The following is a 10,791-nucleotide window of genomic DNA, read 5'->3' as shown; positions in this document are numbered from 1 at the left end:
TCAAAATGAATCTATTAATTGACAACTAGTCAATTATCAAATTAAGCAACAACTCTTTTCATAATCGAGTCATCGTTTACAGCAATTGTTGATCATAAAATTGGACAAATCTTCAGCAGTAATTTTTATGTTTGCTGTAGTCCTTTATGAAATCAGACTGATTCTTTTGTATTCAATGAAAATATGACATTCACAAACATCATCTTTTATATTGGAAAAGAATGACTGAGTTCTTTCAAATACCGGTAGGTTTGCCTGTACATCAGTCCCTCTCATGAAATGCTGCTTAAATCGTTGTTTACTTGCTAAACAATACTGTACCTAAAAACAAGAATTGGTTCATAAAAAGTAATTAGGAAAAAAAAGTTTTGTTACACACTTTCATGCAAAATTACAATTTTAATCAACAAATTTATGGAATATGATTAAAGAACAATCAGTTCTACAAATATTCGATAGTGAGAGCCACACATCTTATACTGTATATTGCCCTGATTTCTTGCCCCTCCACTGCTGATAGATTCTTTTTCTTTTTTTTTTTTTTAACTGATTTGCTCATTTATTTCCAAGGCAACAGATTCCTGGTTTTATTTTGAAGTTTAAAAAAAAGACAACTCAGAAGAAATGTTCAAATGAAGGATGTAAAACAAAATGATTTTAATTTAACAATCAATTGTTACCTACGTTCTACTTTTGGAGAATCATCTACATACACTTATGAGTGAGTGGGCACTCATGGTAGGACTCAAAGGTTCTGGGTTACTCAACCCCAAAAATGGGGGAACCACCGATTTATATGTTGCAACTGTGCTACACCGGCGGCCCGGTGGTCCAGTGGTTAGCGCGTCGACCTCACAGTGCAGAGGTACCGGTTTCAATTCCAGCTCCAGCCTCCCTGTATGGAGTTTGCATGTTCTCCCCGGGCCTGCGTGGGTTTTCTCCGGGTAATCTGGTTTCTTCCCACATTCCAAAAACATGCATGGCAGGCTGAGTGAACAGCCTGCCGTTGTCCTGAGGTGTGAGTGTGAGCGTGCATGGTTGTTCGTCTCTGTGTGCCCTGCCATTGTCTGGCAACTGAATCAGGGTGCCCCTCGCCGACTGCCCGAAGACAGCTGGGATTGGCTCCAGCACCCCCCGCGACCCTTGTAAGGATAAGCAGATCGAAAAATGGATGGATGGATGGAACTGTCCTACACAGGGGCTGTCATGATCCCGTTGTTGTGTCTCCAGCAGGTGGCAGTCGAAGGCCTCGCTTCAGTCGGCACACCTGCTGCCAATGTTCTAATCAATTGTCATGTATTTAACGACTGTCAAGATGTCAAGGTTTGTCGGATTATTCCTCTCCTTGCACATGCCTATAAGTAGTTTTTCTAGACTAGCTCTTTAGTTGCGCCATATATTTTCTCGCCTCATTTTTGCATTCGTCATAGTAAGTACAGTATTTTTGTTGTCAAGCTTACGCTCGTTTTTGTATCCTTAGTGTTTTGTGCTCTTTTCATGACGAGCTATTTCCGTTCATGTTATCTTTGCATTTTGCAAGCGTTTTTGGTTAGTTTTGTTTTTTCCCTGGTTATTGGAATCAGCGTCATTTGTTGTCCATCGTGGCGACATTTGTTCAGTCAGCCAACGCCACTGCGTCGTGGCATTCAATAGTTTTGTCGGCTCTTTAGCCCCACTACTACGTTAAAATGTCACCGTTTCGTTCTTAAAAAAAAAAAGCAACGCAAAGTGCGTCACAAAACAAATACACAAGCTCCTCTCCCCGCCTCGAATGCTTCTGCGAAGGTGCGCTGGTGCGGGAAGTCAAGTCGAACCTCAAAATCAGATAGACCCGTCTGGGTATCCGCATCCGCATCCTTCGCTTGGAAAAATGCCCGCTACGGGTTATAGTCAGAACGTGAGTTATCCACCTCTTGGGTACATCTTTGTCAATTAGATTTCAACTCTTTTTATGTTAGACTATTTACAGCATTGGGTGATATTTCAAGGCTCACAGAATAGTTCAATGTGTATGTAAAGGGCGACAGCCAAATGAAAGATGAGATCAACTCTTATTTCATCACACATCAAAAAACATTTGTTTTACCTTATTCCATTTTTAGTAATCGGCAGCAGGGTTGGTTTCATCCAAATCACGTATTTTGGACCCAAAACGCGGAAAATAAGCATTTTGTGAAATCATATATTTGCTGCGTAACTGACTTTCATGCTAATAGGGTCACCAGAGCAAGTTGTACATTTAAAAAAGAAACTACTCTATTGGCAAGCTATTTATAGTCGTGAATATGCGTGCTTATACATATATTACGTCATCACTTCTACCTGGCCTCGAGGCTATCCTAAAATGGGGCATTTTGACCATTAAAATTTGAAACGGAGAAAGTAATTTTTAGTTACTCGTGCACGCACTATTTTATGCTGCTGACAATTTCCGCTCCACACTTAAGACCATCAGTAACAACAATACATTAAAATACTGAAAATGAATGAATGGCAGTATTTCTATTGCAAGTCTCTATGCAATGTGTGCCCCTAAATGTTCTACTTGAGCACCTAAAGTTTCATGTCTGGGGACGCTGAGCTGTTAAAAAAAAAAAAAGGTACTATCCCGGCTGTCTTCGGGCAGTAAGCGGGGGACACCCCGAACTGGTTGCCAGCCAATCGCAGGGCACACACACGAACAACCATCCGCACTCACACTGAGAGACAATTTAGACTGTTCCATTAACGTGCCACGCATGTTTTTGGAATGTGGGAGGAAACCGGAGTACCTGGAGAAAACCCACACAGGCACGGGGAGAACATGCAAACTCCACACAGGAAGGCCGGAGCCGAAATTGAACCCTTCACGTCTGCCCTGTGAAGCTGACGCCCACTGTGAGGCAATCGTCCACCGGGCCGCCTGACAATATGATGGAAAAGTTAATTATTTTTATGATTCCATACGAAAAGTTAAACGTTCAGAATTATAGCTTTCAGGGCCCACAATTTAATCACTTTCGACCACGCACGTAGCAAACGCAACACAACACTAAGAGACGGTATGCCAGACAATCAACAGCGTGATGAGACACAAGGGAAGATGCTGGGTGGGGCTGCAAAGATGTGCAGGCAATCAGCTCACGGAATAAATCCACTGGTGCTATCATTGATTGATGTCACGTTGGGAACCAAACATGCTCTTTGAATGAGTGCCCGTTGCATATACAGTACAGTACAGGCATGTACAAAACCTGAGTCATTCTGCATTTTTTTTTCTGAATACAGTACTTTGGGAAAAAAACGCGAGGACCGCAATATAGCGAGTGTCAGAGATTTTCTCGGACAAAGTTAAAGAAATGACTCGGCACACAGGAAAATTGTCTTCAATATCGGCGGGAGGGGATCTCTGAGAGTGAACGACGGTAGTTGCTCCGATGATCACACTCTCGGCTCCCTCTCCGCCGGTTCGAACTTTTATTGCAAAATACAAGAAAGACACTGCCCCCGAGATTTGCATACCGCGCCCCCCGGTCCGGCCCTTCGGTAGTGATCTGATCTACCCGAATACATAAGTCACAGATTTTGCTGATGACAAATGTCCACCTGGGCGCGACAGCGGTTCCCAAACTGTCTTTTGGTATTCAAAAACTCTTTGTTCCCAATTTGTTCATTCCCACTCTGTGATTGAATCTAGCCTTCTTCCATCTGTTCGCCCCCCTTGCTTTGACGTGATTACTCAAGAAAAGGCCCTCCGCCCAAACGGCCGACACCTCTGCGCTGAGTATGTCCAGACATGCCCAAATTAACCGAAACTTTAAACATGATACAATTTTGTTCATAGATTTCTCTATCAGCGAGGCATCACTGCATACCACATTTGAGCATCACTGACCACGTGGAGAGGTGTTCATTAGTTGAATTTTAATCCACTTGAAACATCCATCCATTTATTTTCTGAATCGCTTTATCCTCACAAGCAGGGGTGGCCATCCAGTCAGAGACTAAGAGCCATTTTTATAATTGTGTTACTGCAAAGAGCTACATCATACACATGGGCACACAAGCATCACTTTATCCCTTCTGTGTGCGCGCGCACGCACGCACACACACACACGCACGCACGCACGCACACACACACACACACACACACACACACACACACACACACACACACACACACACACACACACACACACACACACATACCTTTGCTCAGCCAGATTTATTGTAACATGTCACACACCAACATGATAATGACAGAAATTGACTCCTACAGTACTAAGACCACAGGCCAGTCATTTTCAACAATGAATATTGTGTGCAGTGTCTCACACACACAAACTCTCAGTTCAGCAGAGTCCACAAAAAAAATATTAGAACATTTTTCTCTTACTATGCATGTTGCTTGGTGCCTTAGTGCAGGGATTTCTGGCATTCCTTCTCTTGAACAATGCTCTTCAAATCTGGCTTGCATTCTGTTGCCACTCGAAGTAGGCACTGTCTGCATGCGAGCTGCAGCAGTTACTGACTACTCCGGTCAGCTTACCACATAGGGCAAACGTTTTTGCCCGAAGATCGACTTTTGAAGCGACCAACCTCCTATGATCGACCCGATCGCGCACGTGCAATCATATACACGCACACGCACGCGGGTGCCCAACCATGCACTCACGCACATATGCACGCATGCACGCCATGATGAGCATCAGCCGGAACGGCCCGAACATGAACGAAACACACAAAAACACAAATCTTTTTTCCCCCCTTTTCCTCCACCCCTTGGTCGACTTGGGAACAGTCCGCTGGCTCCCGGTTGATTGCGATCAGAGGTAATTCGCTAACTAGCTTAGCGCTTAGCACCGTTGATTGCGCATGAGTGGTGATTCAGTTGTCATCTGACTGGTTGCCCTGTATGTGAATCAGGTAACGCGATTGATTATAGGCTGACATAGTAAGTTATGTATGTGTATTTAGCACCATTATTTGAATGGCAGCACCACCGCAGAGGCATTTTCGACCCTTTGAACCAGCCAAAGAGCCGCATGTGGCTCGCGAGCCGCGGGTTGGCCACCTTTGCTCACAAGGGTCGCGGGGGCTGCTGGAGTCCATCCCTTCAGGCAGTAGGTGGGTGACACCCTGAACCGGTTGCCAGCCAATCGTAGGGCACACAGAGATGAACAACCATTCACGCTCACACTCACACCTAGAAACAATTTTGTGTTCAATCTGCCTGCCATGAAAATTTTTGGAATGTGGGAGGAAACCGGAGTACCTGGAGAAAACCCACGCAGGCCCGGCGAGAATATGCAAACTGGTCAGAGCCGGGATCGAACCCACGACCTCTGCACTGTGTGGTCGACGCGCTAACCACTGGACCACCAGGACGCCCCACTTGAAACATGATGTGGACAATTGTTTTCCGATTGTGTGAATTGTCCCACTTCTATCTCCGCAGGCGTCAGTGCAGACCCGACATGTGGCTATCCTGGTTGCTATCCTGGTGGCTATCCTGGTAGCCATCTTGGTCCTGTTGCCGCTGTTGATCTTAAAAAGCATTGGCAGGCTGACAGCTGAAAACAACACGCCCAAGCTGAATGACTACAATGACAAGGTAAGTTCCATAGCGTTACTAGCAGTGGTAGGATGTAACCAAATATCAAACAAGTTGTCTCCATTCAAGTTTTGTGGATGACCATGACTGGAATGACTATGATGTGTGTAAGAAACTCAAGGTGTGTGAGAAGGTCACTATTTCGGTTTACCTGCAGGTGGGAGAGGCGAAGCTGCGACTCAGGACTCGAAAACTTAAAGGGACACCTGAGTGGGCTGAACATTGGCACTTTTATAAAAGGTCTAGCTATAAAAATGATGTCAGCATTAAAATTCACCCCCCTAAAAGAATAGTGATTTACGGGCCTTTTTGGGATGCGATTTATCACAAATTGATTGGTCCACTCTCTTTTGTAGCTTGGCTTGTTGTTTTTCCCCATCTCAGCCTGTCCATGTCTCAGCAGGGAGGCACACACTGTAATTCATATAGCTTTTTGTCACGTTCTATTGTCACAGAATTGTTTGAACTGGTGAATAATTGCCACACAAATTAATATGCGCCTCGACCTTGTCCACCTCGACCTGTGAAAATATCAAAGGGATCTGAACAATATTTTGGATTTATTGACATTAAATGTGAGATGATATGATGAAAAACCACTTATCACATCCAAAATAATGTGCTGGTCGTTTTTTATTTATTTATTTATTTTTTAAGTGGACAACTGTCGGAATGTGCAAATTAATTTGGGTGGCAATTAGTCATAATTTTTGACATTTAGCAATGCTAACATTTCGTTATAGTTCCAGCCGAGGCTATTCACTCCCACAAGCTCCCATGGCTTGTCGAGGCAGAATTAGCTTTCGAAGGCTAAACAGACAAGGTTAGCAGAATGAGATGAGCTTCAACAAGCAGACATGGGGCTCCGTGTCACAGACATCCAGGCAGTCAAGAAGCTCCTGGCAGTCAAGAAGCTCCTGGCAACAAGAGTACCTCGCCGTTGCTTGTGAGGTGGTGACGTCGCAGTCACCCTCTCCAGACCTCCCTACCGCGGTCACACGCCGTCCATGTAACTGTACACTTTAAATCTCTGCAGTCAGAGATGCAGCAGCGTCGCGGTGCTAGTGGGCTCCAGCCCGTGTGCATCAGATAAAAAGCTGCGGGACAAGCCGAGGTTGGCTTGTTGAAATCTGAAAGTTGGACTTGTAAAGATGAAGGTGTTGTATACTTCTTGTCTGATAACGATTGAGGAGGCCATGGGAAACAGCACTTCTGCGTTTAAATGGGAAGCTCTCTCCTCAATGATAACCGACGGCGATTTTTGTGCCTTGCAACCTTAGCAACAGTTTCCGGTGAAAAAGGTTACAGTGAAACTACTCTCCAATGAAATCATGTTTGCAGCAAGAAATTTTTCACTACAGTACAGTACGGACTTTTCACTATAGCAAATTTATCGCAGATGTACCCCTCCCCCCCCAACACACACACACACACACACACACAAACTTATGTCTACCGGTACTCTTATTATTATTCCAATAGTGCATAAGTACGAGCATACACTTATTTGACACTTCGTATAGCCAGCATAGATAGAAAAAAAGGGAAATAAATTGCAAAATTTACGATCAGCATTCACTCCAATGAAATCATGTTTGCAGCAAGAAATTTTTCACTACAGTACAGTACGGACTTTTCACTATAGCAAATTTATCGCAGATGTACCCCATCCCCCCCAACACACACACACACACACACACACACAAACTTATGTCTACCGGTACTCTTATTATTATTCCAATAGTGCATAAGTACGAGCATACACTTATTTGACACTTCGTATAGCCAGCATAGATAGAAAAAAAGGGAAATAAATTGCAAAATTTACGATCAGCATTCACTTTCACTAACATCAATTTCTTGCATAATGTCTTTTACTTCATTTCCTCCATCTTTCATTTGTATTACTTTTATCCTGTCTTCAAGCATTAAAGCTTTTCTTTTCTTCACTCCTTGGTCTGCAAACGTCCGTTTTTGTAGCCATTTTAGCAATGCAACGTTCGTGCTGCGTCTGAAAATTACAATAACAAATGCTTCCTGTACTACTGCGCATGTGTAAACCACTGTGGTGTTTGCTGTTGCCGTTTCCGAGCTAAGCAGTAGGAGTCGCTGTAGGCTGAGGTTGGATTAGACTTTAGCGGAAGGCTTGTTTTCGTTGTAGTGAATCTCGTTGCGAGGCAAGGGCAGAGAAAAAGATTTCGTTTAACGCAATGGGGTTTTTTTCGTTGTAGGGGGAGCAGAAAAGTGGGAATGGTTTTAATGCATGAAGATTTTTTCACACTAGGGGGTATTTTCACCCATGTAGGTTCGTTGTAGAGGAGGTTCACTGTAGAGACAGCCAAAGTCGTCATCATTCACGTTTCCTCTAGTTGGCCGTGAAATCCCTTATGATTTTCGGAAGTCGAAAGTAACTTTCCTGCCCCAACTATAACAGCCAACAATGACACATGTAAAAGGCATGACCAATGTGGATTTACGCTTTGTGAGTGGGGCTTGCCCACAAATATGTCTGGTGGCAAAGCATTGTGGGAAATGTAGAAGGGCCTGAACCTCTCTATACAAGTCATACAACTTGATTTCAATTCTTAGGACTTGGTGACACCCTCGGTAACAAAGGTAAGCAGTCAGTGCTATATTTAATGTCATGGTCCGCAGATATGAATAGAACCCCTAGTATCCCCGAGTGTAAGTTGGATTTTTTTCTCAATGGGAGAGTTCTTGGTCCATAAGTGATCACTCTTAAGATTTCCATGATGTCACTGATACAAAACTGTGCCAAGTCCATACTCAGAGGCATCCGTGCACAAGGGGGAGTTCAAAGCCAGTACAGGAGGTTGAGAACGTGTCAATTAGCTTTAGCTGTCGGGCTTTTCTTTATTTTGAACAGTTGATGAAGGGGTTTTGCAATGCCATTTGCAAGGCCCCAAGGAGTAATAGTGTCATGTGCCTGGACCCTTCAGTAAGGGAGCACTGGTAATAGTCCAGGCGTAGGGAACTCCAGTTCCTCGAGAGCCATACCCTGCCTGTTTTAGATCTCACCCTACTCCAACACACCTGAATCAAATCATCAGCTCATCAGCAAGCCCTGTCGAGGCCTGACACAATCATGAACAGTTTAATCAAGTGTGTTGGAGTAGGGTGGGATCTAAAAGAGGCAGGATATGGCTCTCGAGGAATCAGTTCCCTACCCCTGTGATAGTCCTTGCCCTGATCAAGGATACTGAACAAACTATGGCATTTCAGAGTGTCGATTGCTGACATCGGACTCAAATGTAGCCTGATTTTGAGCAAACACACGTGTTGCAGACAAATCTAGTGTCTCGTAGCACCTTAGGTACCGGGTGGCACAGAGAGAGACCATTTTTTAAATTGTTTTTTTGTCATTGCTGATCGTCAGTCAACCCCCAGCCCGTCAATAACTTTACAAAAAGGGCAATATAAATAGGGTTGGGTGATGATTGAGAACTGTGATAGTACGTGACCAGCGGCGAGCTGTGAGCTTCTTTACGCCATCAGACGCGCGATCTCCAACTTTCACTGAAGCAGTTGGGATAAAAATCAACACCTTCAAATATGAGACCATGGTCCTGAGTCAGAAAAGGGTGGAATGCTCTCTCCAGGTTGGGGATGAGATCCTGCCCCAAGTGGAGGCAAGTATCGTGGGATCTTGTTGAGTGAGGTAACCGAGTCACGGCATCTCTTTTGCCTCAGCTAACTACGGGCAGTAGGCAAGGTACACCCTGACCTGGTTGTCATTCAATCGCAGGGCACAAAAAGACAACCATTCACACTCATGCCAACGGATAATTTGAAAAGTGCTCAATTAAACTGTGCCGTTTTTGGAATGTGGGAGGAAACCAGAGTAGGAGGAAAGCATGCAAACTCCACACAGGAAGGCCAGTGCTTCCAAGTGAACCCATGACCTCTGCGCTGTGAGGCGGAAGTGCTAACCAGTCGACCGCCCTGTCACCTGCATTTATATCATATAAACCCAATTCCAGTGAAGTTGGGATCTTGTGTTAAATGTAAATGAAAACGGGATACAATGATTTGCAAATAATTTTCAACCCAGAATTGAATACACTAAAAAGACAAGATATTCGGTGTTCAAGCTGATAAACTTTATGCAGACGGCTGCGCGAGGCTCCATGGCTTGGGCTGCCAAATAAGCTCCTTATCCCCTCAAGACTTGTTTATTGTGGGTTTGGCCGTGTTTTCTCGTGGAAGACTAATGAAACCTAGCACTCTTGAGAAAATTGAACTGCCATTCAATTGGCGTTCAATGGCGCCACAATGAGTGCGTTTAAATTGCATTCTTTTGTTGCAGAGTGATCCAACCGGGGAGTTGTTGAGAGGTGTCGGTGTGGGCAGCAAAATCACCATCAAAGGCCGAGTCAATCGGAACCCAAAATGGTACGAAGCCACATTCCCCGCAAATCAGGCTGTGCCCCTGAGAACATGTTTGTGCTTTTGTGTTGCAGTTTTGCCATTCAGTTGTTGATGCGCGACGGCTATAGTGTCGCGCTGCATCTGAACGCTCGCTTCAACTGGAAAGGCGATGTGAACGTGTTTGCGCGGAATTCCTTCCTGTCTGGTTCCTGGGGTGTGGAGGAGCGTAAGATCGCCTCCTTCCCCTTTGCACCCGGGCTCGACTTTGAGGTACAACAACATCAATAAATGTTTATTCTATGTTGCGATGGCGAATTCTGCCTCGACCAACTCTGTTGTCACTCAAATGGTTATTTGGTGTGGCACTGACGCTTTCCACGTGACCGTCAACAATGGTGACCAAGTGGACTACACATACAGAGTCGGCCTAGAAATGATCATGCATGTGAGAGTGAGAGGGGACGTGACGTTGTTAGACGTCAGTAACATGTGACATCATCATGTCAATATCGTAAGCACTACTTTATTACTTCATGTCTGGATCTGCATTTATATCATACGAACCCAATTCCAGTGAAGTTAGGACATTGTGTTAAACATAAATAAAATGGAATACAATGATTTGCAAATCATCTTCAACCTATATATAAGTAAATAATATAAATAATATATATAAATATATATTAATAAATATATATTTATAATAAAAAAAATAAAATAAATATATATATAATAATATAAATAATAAAAGTGTGGGACAAATAAAGGATATCTAATCTAATCTATCTAATCTAAAAAAAATCTAAAAA

General features: G+C 43.9%; 1 protein-coding gene across 1 annotated transcript; it reads left to right on the top strand.

Moving 5' to 3' along the window:
• The first annotated feature begins 1,257 nt into the window (after positions 1–1,257).
• On the top strand, positions 1,258–10,574 carry LOC109529315 (galectin-8-like). The gene is made up of 5 exons (XM_019892648.1): positions 1,258–1,897; positions 5,438–5,593; positions 9,921–10,006; positions 10,075–10,252; positions 10,329–10,574. The coding sequence occupies exons 1-5, from the start codon at positions 1,772–1,774 to the stop codon at positions 10,473–10,475; spliced, it is 693 nt and encodes a 230-aa protein (XP_019748207.1). The 5' UTR covers positions 1,258–1,771; the 3' UTR covers positions 10,476–10,574.
• Positions 10,575–10,791: the final 217 nt, after the last annotated feature.

This window comes from Hippocampus comes, unplaced genomic scaffold (assembly GCF_001891065.2).
Source record: "Hippocampus comes isolate QL1 unplaced genomic scaffold, H_comes_QL1_v1.1 scaffold296, whole genome shotgun sequence".
Lineage (NCBI taxonomy): Eukaryota > Metazoa > Chordata > Actinopteri > Syngnathiformes > Syngnathidae > Hippocampus > Hippocampus comes.
Note: the sequence above shows the minus strand (reverse complement) of the source record. Positions and strands in the feature narration are given on the sequence as shown.